The sequence below is a fragment of the Gymnogyps californianus genome, chromosome 5 (genome assembly GCF_018139145.2).
Source record: "Gymnogyps californianus isolate 813 chromosome 5, ASM1813914v2, whole genome shotgun sequence".
Taxonomy (NCBI): domain Eukaryota; kingdom Metazoa; phylum Chordata; class Aves; order Accipitriformes; family Cathartidae; genus Gymnogyps; species Gymnogyps californianus.
Window position 1 is genome coordinate 34,950,911 of NC_059475.1, and position 17,302 is coordinate 34,968,212.

At 38.2% G+C, this 17,302-nt stretch overlaps 1 protein-coding gene across 1 annotated transcript in view; it reads right to left on the reverse strand.

The window, feature by feature from the left end:
• The window catches only part of EIF2AK4 (eukaryotic translation initiation factor 2 alpha kinase 4), a 44,047-nt gene that overhangs the window by 16,774 nt on the left and 9,971 nt on the right, over window positions 1-17,302 (reverse strand). The window contains exons 7-23 of the mRNA XM_050898347.1: window positions 15,504-15,623; window positions 14,336-14,492; window positions 13,363-13,898; window positions 12,874-12,983; window positions 11,198-11,355; window positions 10,439-10,851; window positions 9,608-9,677; window positions 8,401-8,484; window positions 7,055-7,177; window positions 6,477-6,581; window positions 6,184-6,241; window positions 5,401-5,480; window positions 4,621-4,722; window positions 3,939-3,989; window positions 2,721-2,957; window positions 1,992-2,067; window positions 207-328 (exon numbers count right to left, since the gene is read on the reverse strand). Coding sequence (XP_050754304.1) covers window positions 207-328; window positions 1,992-2,067; window positions 2,721-2,957; window positions 3,939-3,989; window positions 4,621-4,722; window positions 5,401-5,480; window positions 6,184-6,241; window positions 6,477-6,581; window positions 7,055-7,177; window positions 8,401-8,484; window positions 9,608-9,677; window positions 10,439-10,851; window positions 11,198-11,355; window positions 12,874-12,983; window positions 13,363-13,898; window positions 14,336-14,492; window positions 15,504-15,623 — 2,602 coding nt within the window. The remainder of the gene's footprint in view (window positions 1-206; window positions 329-1,991; window positions 2,068-2,720; window positions 2,958-3,938; window positions 3,990-4,620; window positions 4,723-5,400; window positions 5,481-6,183; window positions 6,242-6,476; window positions 6,582-7,054; window positions 7,178-8,400; window positions 8,485-9,607; window positions 9,678-10,438; window positions 10,852-11,197; window positions 11,356-12,873; window positions 12,984-13,362; window positions 13,899-14,335; window positions 14,493-15,503; window positions 15,624-17,302) is intronic.

The window sequence follows — 17,302 nt, forward strand, 5'->3', positions numbered from 1 at the left end:
TCTTCCCTATGTGGTCAGGGCTCCAGCTGTCAAGACCAGGCGTACAGGACTAAGGAATACAGGAACAGACACTGAAAGATACACTACTTCAGCAGTCAGAAGAAGTATAAGCCTAAACCAAATTTGTGACTACTGAATCAAAGGTATCTACTAACACCACAGCACTCTTCGAACCCAGCTTTGCCTGCAGAGATGATACTACTTACTCTGAGGTCATAAGGAAGCATTACCAGCATCCCACTGTGATCCATGAAATACGAAGCTTCATTATGTTCATATAGTTTTTTATTTCTGGGCATTAGCAGTGGAGTATGCAGCTTGATGGCACCTGCACAAAACCAGTAAAATATTATTATCTCCCATTTCAGAAGTAACATCTGCTTTTAACAAGCTCACGAACAACCTTGCAGGGCATGATAATCTCAACCAATAAGTTTTAAAAGTTACATTATTTTAAGTGTCCTTAATAGACTTTCCTCTTCCACTGTTTAAAGAAAGCCATCAAACAAACTTTGATGTTCTATCTTGCACACTTCTTGGGCTCAGCGGGCAGCCCAGAGAGAAACAGAGGAGAACTGTTAATTCCACTGCCCCAGCAGAATCCTCACCTTGCTCTCCCTCTTTAAACACCATCTTTCACAAAAGCATGCATATGAAACAGATGAGAAACTCTACAGATACCAGTAGTACTGTTTTGGTCTAGAGGCAATTCCATAGAGAACAAATATTGTTCAGACATGTTGCATCCTGTGTCTCAAAAATGTACTAGAAGTGTTTATGGTTCACTTTAAAACCTCATAAAGACCTTTTTTTCTGGCTATATTTTGCAATGATCTATCTGTATGAATCCAATCTTCATTGAAACCTTATATTAACAATACTATCACTAATCACTGAAAAATACTTTCCTGTTTTAAATCCTCTACTGATTCTCAAACAGCTATTTTATTATAGAAGCTTTACTCATGTCTTCAAGATTTCAACATAAACATTTAAATCAGGGGGAAAAAAAGCCCCAAATGCAAGGAAATGCTTCTAACCACTACAGACAGCAGGTACAATCTAATGGAAAAAATATATATCCAAAACCCACCAGTTTTTTTCCAAAATAATGAAAACATTTCAATCTCTAAAATGCTGACAAACACTTTCCAAAGTCTGTCAAGCTCGGTGGTGGTGGGGAAGTAACTTCTCCTTACTTGACTTTGCATTTCTCAGTTTCTCATTCTTTTGTGTTGCCAAACCCTGATCATGCTTAATCAGATTATGATATATTAGGAAATCTCCCGGTTTCTATTTTAAAATTCTCTATTTTTATATAAAAGAGTATCATGAGCACCTATAAAACAATACAATTTGTAACATTTCAAATGTGACAGTGTGTGCATAAATTTTCTTCCTCTCTTAAAAACTAATTTTAAGCAAATACTATTACTAATGACTGGATAGAGTCCTGGAAAGAAAAACCATCAAAGACTATTAAGCACCATGACAACAGCTCTGGCTCAGGAAGTTCCTGAACAGCAATTCATTGCTAAGAGCAGTATCACTGAAAGTACCACTATGCACTTGCTCTGTTTCCACGCTCTTTCTTAGGCCTTTCTCATTCTGGCTATGTTCAGAGAGAGGTCACTGTGCTACATGGATGCTTGGTCTTTCACTACAGAGCTATCCTTAAATTCAGATCTAGACTTTACGTAACACTCCCTACCTCTAAAAGCTCATACAGACTTATCAGAACAACCAAATACATTCGAAGATATAATTAAGATTTTCACTGTTCTTTCTGTAGAAAATTTAAATCATTCGGATTTGAAGTTAACAGCTATTACTGGGATGCCAAAATAACAGCAAAAACCAATGTAAAACTTCAAATGATATGCAACTACTGAACATACTTTCTGACTCGTGATAGCAGCAAAACCATTCCATTCTCTTAAATCCATTCAATCATGAAAAAGGAAATGAATGACTTTTGTAAACACACCCACCGTGTCTTTTAAATATCCGGCTGACAATCTCACATACATGCTGCTGTATCTTGGCTGCCCAAATAGAAAAACTACCCTGAAACCATCACAAATAAAAATTACATATATAATTCATATGCCATGAACACTCCATGTAATATAGGCAATCATTCCATGTAATATAGGCAATAAGCATTCTGCTATCTTGTCCCACTATAACAAATTGTAATGCTTACATAATAAAAAAATAACTACAGGTATACAAAGCATTATTGTACTGTGTTACCTTGTATTTCTTTAGATTTAGAAAGATTTAAGAGTTGAGAAATTGAGAAAGATTACTTTGATTGCCATGATTAGAAAGGGAAGAAAACAGTCAGAGGCAACACATTCTGTTGGCAATCAGATGCAAGTAGCCTTAGTTTGACAGAAATTCAGAGTAAAGAAAGCAATCATCTGGACATAAGTTTAAAGCTTTAGATGCAACAATCAAACACTGCTTGTTTCTTCAGTGAGGAATGAAAGTAAGGTTCAAATGGTAAGTTGTTATTCAAGCCCGCATAGTACAGATTGTAGCTTTAAATGGGAACTAATGTGAAGGTTAATCTTAAAAAGATAATGCAATTCTCTCAAACATGTTAAGAGTTTACCCATATAAACATTTTTTTTTTTTTTAAATCCACACAGGAAAAAAAAAAAAACAAACCCCCAAAAAACCCCCAACCACGCATCCCCTAAAGACCTACAAACCTTCAGCATATCACTGTCATAGGTATAGTCTATAGCTGGAGATATACGCTGTGAAAATATCTGACTCATCATAGTCCGGTAGGCCTTTCCATCCACGTTTGCTAAGGTATGGTGGAGTACTTCATGGAGTTCAGACTCTTCCATTTGTGGTGGTGGAAGATGTTCACTTTTTAACAGCTCCACAGCTGTTGGTCGTGCTGCAGGATCATGGTTCAGCAGCCATGTAATAACTGATCTCTACAAATTAAATCAAAATCTTGTAGTTTAGAAAGATTTTATTTATTAGCAGTATTTACAACAAACTTCTTAGTCACGTCCCATTAATAAAAAAAATTATGAGACTCTACAGGGGACAAAAAAAGTAGGAACTGAATCTTTGGGGTGGATATTCTTTGCTTATTAAATTCTAAATATCTTTTATTGTGTTATTATCTGAATAAAATTTACTAAAACACAAAAATTAGAAATGTACCTCCTGGGATGACAAAATATGTAGTATCTTTTGTTGTTCTATGTTACGCTAGCTCTGGCATCTCTTTGTTGATAAAGAGAAAGCAGAATCATATGCATAACAACAAAGATTTGAGAGTTACAGATATTAAGGGGAATCTTCCTGGCATATTTCAGTAAACTGTACAAGATGGAAACATTTTTATGGTACTACTAACAGGCAGATTGCTTTTTCACAGGCGTAACAGACGATTAGCATTAGCTTTTTGTCAACAAAAGAGTCCACTAGCACAAGGAAAAAGTCATCTAGATGGTCCAGACAAGATCAGACTGCTCCTTATCACTTCATTTCTCTGCCACAGAGGCATCCAGAAGAGCTGTTGGCAGCTCTTTTCAAACTCAGAGCAGTCATTTTAGTTTGCACACCTCTTTCTGTTCTGTGACACAGATTTCTTTCAAAAGTTTAAGTTAAGAGTTAAACAATATAGCTGCTGTTTGTCTGAGCCTAAAAAGTCAAAATTGTCTCTCAGAGCTTAAAAGGTAGGCCAGTGAACTCTGCATTTCTTTATGACTGTGGCTCAGGGAATTTTGCAGGTAAGTATATTTCCATGTCAACTTCGTATATTTGAGATTTTTTTTCCTTACTTTGTTCTAATGTCATGTAATAAGAATTTTAAATTAGTAATCTCTGCCAAGTTAAGTGGGAAAAATTATAATTAACGTTTCTTGACAAGGAATACCTAATAGCTAAAATGTCTTCAAAATTACCTGCTTTGCATGCTTGACTTCATCAAAGTCTTTAGGAAATACAATAGCGGGCTATAAAAAAAAACAAAAACAAAACCAGAAACCACATTTGAATTTTAACAGGTAGTCCAGCTTGCTCAGACTAGTCTCATTTTTAAGTTCTACATATTTAAACAGAGAAACTAAGCATTTTTATTGCCCGGGGGGGGACACGACACACCAAACAGAAAAAAAAAAAAAACCCAAAAAACCACATAGCAAATTTAGTTTGAAGAGCTAAAAGGAAAAAAGAATGTCACTGAAATGCTTTTACGTTGTTTTGTACAATGAAGATACAACCCATAATCACAAACATTTACCAACTACAAATACCAACTGGCTCCTGAGAGACACCCACCAGTTCTAAACCTAGGTGTACTAAAGTCATGATGTCTTTATCTGACGCTTACGCCTCTAATATTTTGCACTATAAAAATTAACTTCACAGATAGAACACTGACTGATGTTAATACCATTAGGAAATCCAGAGTGTATTAAGGGAATGTCAGTACTAGCTCCAATTTCATTTTTCATTATATATTTTATAAACTTTTTTTTTAAGCACTCCCTATGGAAACATTTTTGCTATGTTTTGCATCCTTCTACTTCTCTTAACAAACTATTTGATGCACAGAATTAATATCTTTTATACCTGTGTACTTACCAGTCTTAGCTGACCAAGAACAAAGACCCTTTCTGATGCAGTACTCATGGGATGGTAAGACATTTCAAAGAATATTATACCCAGACTGAACAGATCCACTTTCTAAGGAAGAAAAAAAATGGAAACTTAAATGTAATACCTGTGAATTCTCTGCAGAAGATGACAGCAGAGAAAAAAAAGAATGTTTTGGTTAAATTTCACAGTATGTTACAGCTAAAGAAAGGAGTGGGTTTTTTTGTGGTTTCTGTTTTGGCTCTTTTAATTTTTTAAAATTTTTTCAAATTTTATTTTTTGTTAAATGACGCAATCCATTAAGATTTGTTAGACTTCAATGCCCTCTATCATCACAGCACTACCATGATGTAAAGGACTCCCACTTTGAAAATATTCTTGCGTTGAAATTCAGCTCGTCTCTGCATACAAACAGGATCCTCTTTGATAAAAAAAAAACGCACTTCCACCTCCCAAAATCACAGTCTAGGAATCCAGGAGAGCAATATATACTTCTGATGACGACGTTTTACCACGATTACCTGCTTTCAACTTCAAGTCACTTGCACCTAGTCATGGTCATAGCATAGGCAGAAAAACTGACTTGCCCACATCCTTCTACCCTCGGTCTCCTCTCAAAGGAATATTTCTCATTCCCTTGCTTATCGCAGCAGTCCCACCACACCCTGTTCCACCTTGAATTCATCTTTGTTGAGCAGGAATGACCTAAATTGTACCTGGTACCTTAGATTCCATGCTACCTTTTTATTAAGTCTACTCTAATCATACCTGATTGTATGTAGACTTAGTGCTTCCTTGGACCTCTGGGCTGACATACAGCGCGGTGCCAACCATGCCTGTCAAATTACCTATGTGACAAAAGATGAAAGTACTAGTTCCAAGAAAGTGGGAGAGAAATGCAGCATCAAAGTCAACAAAAAACGCACTCATCTTCTGTCCTCATTTCTTCTAGGTTGGAATGCAGTCCTTACTGAGAGAGACCCAGTTGAGAACAGTTTGCAAGACAGCCAGTTCTTATCTTCACACGCCAAGCATCTGTGTCTGTCTATAGCTAAACCTACCTATTGCTTTACAGAATTGTAGTAGGTCAGCACACAAATGATACAAGTAAATTTCACTTCCATTACACTGGTCTTAAGACACACAATGTACTAAAGTTTTCTCAAAACACAGAATTCACCCTGTTAGGGAAGGTGTCAAAAAAACCCTGACCAAACAAAAATCCCTGAGGTCTTGAAATTGTCCTGTACAGGCAAGAGAACAGAAGTGCAGATGGAACAGATATACAGGATCTCTATATACCTCATCATGAGAAGAGCACTGATCTATGGCAGAAGGCTAGCAGTGGAAGCAAATTAATTTTTAGGTAACAGTCAAAACTGCCAGATTATATGTAACATATCTACCCAAAAGTTGTTGGTTGTTTTTTTTCCCCCAATAAAAAAGGTTTTATTTTCAAAGAGTGAATGGAAGTTCTAACAGATTATACAAGACTGCAGAATATAAGCGTTTGCTTAAAATCATTTAGAACAAGCTACAGTGTAAACTAACCTGATGGGTCAGACATAGCAGAACTATCCGAGTGATTTTCTTCTTGTTTAGAGACCACCTGAAATCAGGAAAACAGACATACTGTAAATGGCACTTGAAATGCTTCTGTTGGCTTTTCTTTCCACTTTGGTTGGCAGTACATGGTTTAATGCTAGAACCTTAGAAATAAAAAAGTTTATGGCCTTCACAATATAAAGTCCAATGAGCACTATGTTTATACGTTTTATTTTCATCTTTCACATTATTACAACACCAAATTCAAGTTTTCTTCATTCACTTTCAGCTGTACTTACCGCGTTTGCTGGATGATCTGTAGCTAAACCAAAATCACCGATTTTGACATGATCATCTGAATCTAAAAAAATGTTCACAGGTTTCAAGTCTCTGTGGATCATTCCCTGTTACAGCAGGAGAACAAAAAAAAAAAAAAAAAAAACAACCCACAGAATATTAAACAATAAACACAATCCAAAATAAAACTCTCTTTATAATAGACTGGAAAATCGTATTACATACTTTCATTACAGTGGGAAATCTACTGCATTAAGTTACTGATGATTAATTTTGAAGTAAGACCATAGTCTGTAGCCCAGAAGCTAGAAACAATTTTCAGTGCTATCAGATACCTAACAAAATGTTTTTAAAAGGTGGTCAAATTTTTGTGACAAAGGGAAAAATCTGAAGTGGTTCATTATAAAATTCAAGTTTATGATAAAATACTTTAAACCCCTAGAACAGATTAATAATGGAAAGGGCAAAGAACGAACCTTGCTAATAAATGCCCAAAAATGAACAGAGTTTGAAGAAACCCATGCAGAAAGAGGCATAACATAGATATTATGGACAGGTCGTAAGTGTCATATTTACTAACCTTTTCATGGATGTAAGCTAACCCATCTAAAATTTCTCGGAAAAGCCTCCAAAGCCGACTGGTGTCTTCATATAATCCTTGGTCAATAGTATCCCTTAACGTGCTCTTTTCACAATACTCCATCTTCAGTTGTGCATATGTAGAGGACAGAGGGAAGAAAGAGCAGTTTTGTCATGAAAAGAGACCATCAGAAACTTGTATCTGTGTGCATATTAACGCCTGGTTCTGTAATACACAGTTCAGGAGCAAATAGTATCACCAAAACATTCAGCTGTTTGGAATTTTCCTGAGAGCTGTCTTTTAGCTAGAAAACATGCATTCACTTATGGGTCCTAGCCCATTTTCTGGGACAACGGTACGTGCTTGTAAAGTAGTATACTCTCCAACACAAGTGTTAAAAACAAGGTGAAACCAGCCAAGCCATAATGTATGTTTAAGCCAAACTTTAAAGAATCTCTTCCTTTATTTTACTTGGCGTCTTAACTGCTTATATTATGAATATACATAACACATGCAAACAAACTTATTAAAATCTAATTCCATCTAATTGTATCTTCCTTCCAGACAAGCTCTAGCATTAAGTGTGTTACAAAAAATTGCACATCACCACAGAAGAGTTAGCTATGAGTCGACTTCTCCCAGAAACAGTCTAACTCCTAACACAAAGGAGATGTCAGTAGTAAAGCCTGAAGTTGCAAACCTGCAGGAATTTTGTTTTGTGCCTACTGTTAGGGCCATGCAATGGCTTTGCAGGTTACTGTTTTCTATTAAAAGAAAGCGCGTACACAATACAGTGCCTTTGAAGAGAATGAGGAAGTTTTCACATCTGTGAAATACAGCTTCCCCTCTGAAAGTTAACATAGTACACTTCAACTCCACATTGGGACTTAACACCATAACCACACTCAAGAACACCAGCTACAGCGTTAGGGGGTTGGGATGGATATCCTAAACAAATAACAAGCACAAGGCAAAACAATGCTTTGGAAGCCACAGACTCAAAAAAGGTGGTTGGTCGGGTTGTTCTAAGGTTAGGTCAGGAGTTGCCAACTTTTACTTGTACACAAGCAACAACAGTGATCCCATTCACACTATGGCACTACAAAACTTGGCTCTCTCCAGGCACAACTATACAGCCTCGGAAGGCGTAACAAGCCATGTGTGCTGCACAGTGCCTTCCACCAGCCAAGCCTTTCAGAAAACCAATCTACTGCAAAACCAACATTGAACTTAGTCTCATTTGCATTTTTTAAAGGTTATTACTTTTCTAATGAAAACCAGCAATTAATCTCTGCAGGTTGGAATAAACAGTATCCTTTTATCTGAAAATGCAAGCACGTTTGTACCTGAATGTACAGGTAATGGACTGTCTGAATGACTGCTGTCCTGTCTTCTCCTCCATGGCTATTCTTTTCATTGCCTTCTTCATCCTTTATCACAATAAAAGTAACAGAACAGTTAGCTACAGGAAGCCGTCCAGAGTTTTTTTATGCATACTACTATTTTTTAAATGGCTGGAACACATTGATGAGAACTCATCTTCTATGGCTAGGTTTGAATAACAGCAAAATAATATATTGATGTTTTTGTAATGCCACTGCTTCTAAATAAACTAGAAAAGCAGGTGTGACCCAACTCTCATTTTCAAAGTGAGAATGAGTAACATTTTGCCATCATTAGACACTGGAGGAAAAACATTCCAGAAGATTTGGATGAAACCTAAATCTCAACGTGTGTCATGTTTAAAAAAAATTTAAAAATTTGAAACTAAAATATACAAAGCTTACTTAATAGAATTAATGCAACCCCTGCCCCAACCAAGAATTTTGATGCAGTGTATATATAGATACAGTGACAAAAATGCACTGCCATATTATTAAATTATATATTGAAAGCTTTTTCATGCCAATGTACATTACAACAGAAAGAGGAAGGAGATGAAGCTTTAATAAGAGCATTTTACAGATCATCAGGATTGGCAATGACAGATTCTAGATGCTGTAGAAAACGGTGCATTATCTTTCTAGTGATACAGTGCACTGACTGTTCACAGCAAGTGCTGTAATACAAAATCTTAAAATCAACTAAAACCTTACACATTATTCTCACTTCTTGTCTATTTTTGACTGCTAGCAATATGTATTGTCACCACTTTCAAAAAGTGGTTAGTATGAGCAAATATATTGGTTAATATAATCTAAAAATAGAACAGAATTTCAACTTTCAGATGATGTAAGGCAATCCATATGGTTAACTGATAAATCATGTACAAACTGAAGTGTTGAACTTGCAATAACCAGGCTCATGGCTATAAAGTGCAACTCACATATAGCTCAATGAACACTATGGGAAACAGAATCCATATTAGCTGCATCAGACTGATTTCTATGGAATGCAACTCATGATGGCACAACATTTACTCTGATGGAACATAACCTTATGTGGTTCTGTACTTACACCAGAAGTGAAACAAATCTTCCCAACTGACCTGTTTGCTTGTCAAAGACTATTTTATGACCTTTATATTTTCACTAGCTTTATCTTTATACTTACTGGAAGATGACCTTTACTGTTTTCATCCTCGTTGTCAAAAATTATTTCGCTTTCAGAATCTGTGGTTGGCCTGTTTAAAAAAAAAAAAAAAAAGGAGAAAGAAAAGAAACCCAAAAGTTTTGGGTACCAAGAAATATTTACTAAGAAATCTGGAAACTATTTGCAGAAAAAAAGAAAATCTAAGCTTCTGTTGAAGACCTTCCATATGCCTTAAACGAAAAAGCAAAACAAAACCAAACCCCAAAAAGTATCCTGCTTGCAAAGCAACGCTTCCTTTGACAGCCCAATCTCTTAAAGGGAAGGTATATATTTGCATCAGTAAAATTTAATTTCTATATTCAATAAGCAAAACTGAGACAAGTTTACTTGCTCACTTAAACAAAAAAAACCACCATGAGTGAAAGAACCACTCCATATATAGAGGCAGGTATGGAATATGTTAATAAAAATCAAAACAGAAAAGAAAGGACAAGTAAGGTATTTTTCAGGATTTGTAATACTTCTCTGTTATTGTGTATTAAAAACTTTACTCTCAAAGTTGGAAAAGACAGTCCAACATAAAGTAAACAGTCATGCATTCTGATGCAAATGATAAGAAACTTCTAGAAGCCTAAACCAAAATTTTCCTCACACACTGACAGTTTTTAGCTTCAAATTTTCTTCTCCCTTGCTACCTGACTGCTGGCAAATACACTGTTTTTGAACCAAGGGACAGAACGAAAATGCAGCGAACTACCTCTAACAAAAGAGGTGAGAATGATAAAATACACAAACTTGGAAAAACCAACTCTGCTCATGTTCCCTATAGTGCCACTACTGAAGCCTACTTACAAAAATGAATGTGAGAACACCCCATCACCGTCATCGTCGTCATCACTGGACTCCTGATCAGCTCCACTGAATTTGTTGCTGGAGGATCTTTCACACGAAGTACTCCACTCAACTGAACTTGTCAAAACTGGAGGAGGAGCATTAGCTTCCACATCATTTGTCTCCTCAGTGGTAAGGATGAAGAGATCAGCTTTGGTGGGCATTCTTTTCTCTTCGGTTGTTTCAGATGATGACACAGTGGGAACAGGACTTTCATGTTTTTCTATCCAAGCATTGTAATACCTCACAATATTCTCGTGGTTCAAGCGGGAAAGTAATGTTACTTCCCCCTTAATCCTCCGAAATTGCTTGCTGGCAGGGTTTACGCAGATACGTTTCACAGCATAATAGCAACCATCAAGCTTATTTCTCACCTGCAAAATTCAAATAAATCTAAAGTCAAATGCTTATAAATGCCTTCCCAAGTAGAGCCAGAAGTAGAATAATTTCACGGAAGAGGACGTTTTCCTTCCACCTGGGAAGTGACTACAATTCAAATGCAAGCTTCCCCATACGGACAGGCTTCTCCCCAGACTCCAAGCAACCTCTTGCAAAACTTATCAGCCTATTCAAGTCCAGATAAAAACCACAACACAGGCACAGCACACTAGAAGATAATAAATAAAACCATGCAAACATTGAATATATTGTTTTGCATCAGAGAAAACAAACACATCCCCAAAAAGGATTCCCTAGAGGGAAATAATTTTTGTACCATACCTTGATGACTGCTCCAAAAGCCCCTTTGCCAAGTAATTTTAGCTCTTCAAACTCATTGTAGTAGCGCGAAAATTGTCTTTGTGTTTCTGTGAAGAATGAAGCGCTGGACATCTGACTGCTGGGTACAACTGTCTCGATGCAATCTATACCCGCCGAATCTGTAACAAGGATACCAAAGTTACCACCACTGGCAGTATGGGGATAAGGCACAAGGGACTGTCAAATAAGCATCAGAAAGAAGATAAAACCTAGATAACTTCAAGTGCAACTAAAACCTAAAATACAGAAGTGCTCTGCTGTGTAGAGTTAAGCTCTGGTACAAGTATAAACCTTAAAACAGTTTTTAATTATTAACATTAATTAGGCTGGAAAAAGGAACTGATTCTAACAAGAACATAACGAGGGAAGAAGTCTCATTGGAACAGCATCTTCCAAGGACAAAGTTAAGTGTGACATTTACAGCATGCAGGAGGTGGATGAATTTACAGGTTTAGTTAAAGCATCAGTGTGTTGGGTTTGTGTGGTGGGGTTTTGGTAGTGGGGGAGATGCCAGAGGGGCGGCTCCTGTGAGAAGCTGCTAGAAGCTTCCCCAGCTCCAACTTGGACCCGCCTCTGGCCAAGGCCAAGCCCCTCAGCAACAGTTGTAGCGCCTCTGTGATAGCATATTTAAGAAGGGGGAAAAGACTGCTGAAAAGAAAACCTGCAGCCGAGAGAAGAGTGGGATGTGAGAGAAACAACTCTGAAGACACCAAGGTCAGTGAAGAAGGAGAGGGAGGAGGCGCGCTTGAGCACAGATTCCCCTGCAGCCCGTGGTGAGATGGCAGGCTGTCCCCCTGCAGCCTGTGGAGGTTAACAGTGGAGCAGAGATTCCTCTGCAGCCCGCGGAGGAGCCCACGCCGGAGCAGGTGGCCGGGCCCAAAAAAGACCGTGACTCCACGGAAAAGCCCACGCTGGAGCGGTTCATGGAAGACTGCAGCCCATGGAAAGGCCTCACGTTGGAGAAGCTCGTGGAGGACTGTCTCCCGTGCGAGGGACCCCACGCTGGAGCAGGGGAAGAGTGTGAGGAGTCCTCCCCCCAAGGAGGAAGGAGCGGCAGAAACAGCGTGTGATGAACTGACTGCAACCCTCATTCCCCGTCCCCCTGTGCCGCTGCAGGGGCAGGAGGTAGAGAAATCAGGCGCAAAGCTGAGCCTGGGAAGAAGGAAGGGGAGGGGGGAAGGTGTGTGTTTATGATATGTTCTACTTCTCATTATCCTACTCTGATGTGATTGGCAACAAATTAAATTGGTTTATTTTTCCCCAAGTGGAGTCTGTTTTGCCTGTGACCATAATTAGTGAGTGATCCCTCCCTGTCCTTGCCTCAACTCAGGAGCCTTTCATGATATTTTCTCCTCCCCATCCCGCCGGGGGGGAGGAGTGAGCGAGCAGCTGCGTGGTGCTTTGTTGCCAGCTGGGCCTAAACCACGACAATCAGCTGCTTCTACTGATGAGACAACAGCAGTCAGTCCACCCCAGCTAGCCATGGATATAGAAGTTAAAGACCATACTAGCTTTTATGTTAGCTAATGTAAAACACTTGTGCAGTCTTGTGAAGCTCTAGCACAGCTCAACTTTTCTGTTACTACAGGCATGTAGTCCACTTCTTAGCAAAATATGGAAAGAACCAAGTTTCTTACCATCTAGATTTTCTTCAGCTACAGGTATTTTCATTCGTGGAATGTTTATAAAACTATGTTGTAACAACTGCTGAGGAGTCCATCTTTCCTTATCTACCAAGCAAACGCATCTGTTGGCAAACCAAGAAGAGAACTGTTCAAAGATCTATTCCCTATCAGGCCTAAATGTTCAAAGAGGTCTCCTTATATTTAAGAAATTATCACCTTTATCATTCAGATGGGAATCAGAAGCAAAGACAGACTAAATGACTTATCCACAGTGACACACAAAGTTGGTGGCAGACCAACTCGGTGGCAGAGAAGAAGAGAGCACCAGACCTATTCTCCCAAATCCCAGATTAGCAGCCTGAGCCATGAGGGAGCAATCACCTCTTCTCTAACAACTGTAACTAGCAACACAGGGGGATTTAGCTGTTCTTTCAAAAAGCTGTTCAGTCTTTAAAAAAAAAAAAAAAAAGACAAAAAGATACAGGAACACAACAAACATACTTTTCCAGAAAGTCTTGGAAGTCAGCAGGCAAACTGGTAGGAACAGCAACTGGATATTCCTTGGTTACTTGGCCCTGGCTCAGTGAAAGCAGAAGCAAGCCCAGACTCCATACATCTCCTTTTTTTCCAGGTTTGCTGGGAAGACCATCCTCACTAAAATGAACTTTGGTTTGCTCAAAAACATCTGCTTTGCAGATATCAGCTAAGCGCTTGGAGATGCTGTAGTCTGTCACCTTGATGTTTCCTTCAGCATCTACCAGGATACTGGAAGCACAAAGAACTTTGTGCACTACCGAATTATTGTGCAAGTAGTTGAGAGCTGACAAGATCTGGGTCACATAATGGCGCAACTGCTCAATTGGAACTGGAGTCTCTTTGTGTAAGTATGTAGAAAGGCTGCAACCACTTATGTGCTCCACTAAAATGTCCACCACAATGGAATCGTCCCGTTCTTTAAGGTTCATACATTTATAATGTACTATGTTTGGGTGACTTAGCTTCGTCAGTGAGCTGAACTCTGTTTCTGCACCCTGAAGCTGTTAGAGAAACACAACATAACATGCATTGTGTCATCTCATGAACACACCACTACGAAAATATGTAACATATACAAAATACATATAAAATATATGACATTCTTGTCCTTTTCTGAAAGGGAAGTATTGTACACAAGAGGCAAGAACAACTTTGGTTTCTGCCAGGTAAAGCTTGATTCCCTCTTTCTTCAGAATTTTAATATTTTATTATTTTATGTATGCATACTTGCAAATACACTTTCTTGCATTTATATTATTGTAAATGAACTCCTGAATACCCCAATACACCCATCATCTTCTGTTGTGTAGATACTCTAAACATTAGCATTTTTAAGCTCATCACCACCCTCTCAAGTTTAATATAAACTAGCAGCCTCAAGGCAAGCACTGAGCCCCACCTAACCTTTATTGAGACAAATGCAAAATATGGGCATTACCTGTTTCTTACACTTCTCAATCTTTTCTATTTCATGCGTTGTAAGAAACTTTCCCATCTTTTTTTGCCAGTGCAGAACCCACTCATATATTAAAACAAAGTCTCCACTGCGAATTTCCAAGGCATTGTAGACTGATTTACCAAGCTGTTCATCTTGCCTATACATAAAAAGAGAGAAGAGGAACAGGGCTTCTTTTGTTTCTAAGGACTTGACAAGAGCTCCTGCAAATGCTAAATAAACACCAGTAAGCCTGCTTTCTACAATTTCAGAAACACAAACCTACTTAGAACTAAACAAGATCCATACCTACATGGTAGGTATAGAAAATACCAGGTCTGATGAGACTGAATGCTATGTAGCAGTAGTCAAATGAAAGCAATAGCACAGTGGCAAAAAATTGCTGCACATTTTAAAGAATTTCAGGTTTTAATAAATGAACACTCTTCCTGCTGAGCAAATGCTGACCTCTACACACAGTAACATAACTGTTCATCCTCAGACTGCAAAATAATAAAATTCCTTTGCTCCAGAGACTTTCAGGCCGTTCAACCCGCCACTGAGGAAGTGCTATGTTGAAAACGAACAATGAAAACATTTGATGGTCCATTCACATCGCCACTTCATGGAGGCCTTTCAGCTCTAAAAGTCTCCTATCGTTGCCTGTATTTATGTTTTTGCTAAAACCACTGCTTATACGCCATTGCTATCAGCAGCAATGGAAGGAGAGTAAGTATGCATTTCTAACCCTGTGCTTATCACTGGTTTCACATATTACTGAAAGCTAAATGACTTCTTCCTTGGTAGCCATGTATATCTGACAAGCTAGCTATTTAAATTTAAAAGCAAATAGTTCTCAGTATTATTTTAGTTACGTAGAGAATATAAAATGTTGGGGTGGGGGATTTTTTTGGTATGGCTACTCAGTTACATAATTGTATCTGGAGAAGCAAATTTTTACTTAAAATAGTCCTAAGAAAATAGGAAATATTTACCACAAAGTAACTTTTCCTATTACTCTCTCCCACTCTTGACTGTGACATTTCATGATCCACAACAATATTCTCTCCACCCTTGCTGCTTGTACCTGTTAATATTGCTTAAGTTCTCCCTCTCAAAAAAACCAAACCAGCCCAAAACCCAGTATTTCAAGCTGCAATTGTAATTTTGCTTACCTAGACATTTTCCTTTATGGACAATAAGTTGTCCAGCACCACTTGTGCTGAAGTTCAAAACTTCGTGATTTCCAGGGGACTCTTCGTTATTACTAACGGAAAGCTGGCGTTCTCGTCTGCAATGTGAACAGAACATTTTTCTCCAACTCAAAAAGACAGTATTGTTGCAGTCCCTAAAGGTATCAATTCTGCAAGAGGATTAGCTTTCAGAGACTTCTGCATCCAAGGATAGTATCCATTAGCTTCAAAGATACTCAGTTAGTGCAAAGGTGTATGTCTGACTAGAAATCCAGCATTCTACCAGCAACATCATGCTGCCCTGGGTCTCTATATTCAAAGCCAGGAGTTGAATCCAAACCTTAAAACTTCTGCATCTTAGGATGACACTCCCGGGGGCGGGGGAAGGAGGGATTAAAAAAAAAAAAAAGCAAACATACTACAGCTCTGAAAAATACGTAAGTTTGACTTGATTTGCATTCTCTTTCAAAACATTACAAAAAGCAAATACATGCAATTTTGGAAGTTCATTCCAGCTTTAGCTTAATTATTTTTCCTAACTTAAAATGGGTTTCCTATTTGCCTCCTTTACCACTCTAACCTCCTCCTTCAAGAAAATGGAAGTTTTGCAAAAACTTTCAAAGCAAGTACGATTAGGGTGTTTCTTCTCACATGCACGTATGGAGCTGCACGTGAGATCATAAAGAACTCAAGACCACTAACCCAAATCAACCTCCATTACTTCTTGATACAATCTATTTCAAAAGTAATAGAAATATCACCACTGCAAGAGCATCCTCCAAATAAATACAATCACGCATGGAGATCACAGGAATATATGAAGGGTAATGTACAAGCTCTTTCAAGACATTTAATTTATTAAAAAAAAAAAAAAGGTAAAAAGTGCTACATAGAAAGGAGATGCCACAGGGAACTTCTTACAAGTGCTGTATAAAGAAAAATATACAAAGAAAGCATCTGGCTTTCTGAATTCAAATATATTTTATAAATGAAATTATTTTATATTTTAATAATCTTCTAAAAGTTTGTGTCCCAATAGCCAAAGTTTCAGGCTTCATAAACAGACAAAAATACGGCACCACTCTTCTTGTGAAGAGAGACCTCAGAAAACTAAACATGTCTAGCTTTTGTTTAACTCTACAAACATGGCATCATGAGAAGTTTCAATGTTTCAAAATCCTTTCTGATTATTTTCACCATTGTTAAAATAAGTAACTCTACCTTTGTGGTGTTGGTTGTTTGGTTTTTTTTGGTTTTTTTTTTTAAAATAAGAACATAGAATATAAGAATTTGTGTGTGTCGTGGTTTAACCCCAGTCAGAAGCCAAACACCACAGAGCTGCTCCCTTGCCCCCCGCCCCCCATCCCCCTCCCCCTGCTCCCGGTGGAATGGGGAGGAGAATCGGGAAAGAAGGCAGAACTTGTGGGTTGAGATAAGAACAGTTTAATAACTAAAGTAAAATATAAAATTAACAATAATAATAATGAAAAATAATAGTACTAACACTACTGCTAATAATAGTAATGAAAAGGAATATAACAAAAAAAAAAGGGGGGGGGAAAGCTAAAAAAAAAAACCCCAGTGATGCACAATGCAATTGCTCACCACCCGCTGACCAACGCCAGAGCCGCAATCCATGCCTCCCGGCCAACTCCCCCCTGTTTATATACTGGGCATGACGTTCCATGGTATGGAATACCCCTTTGGCTAGGTCAGGTCAGCTGCCCCGGCTATGCTCCCTCCCAGCTTCTTGCACACCTGCTTGCTGGCAGAGCAT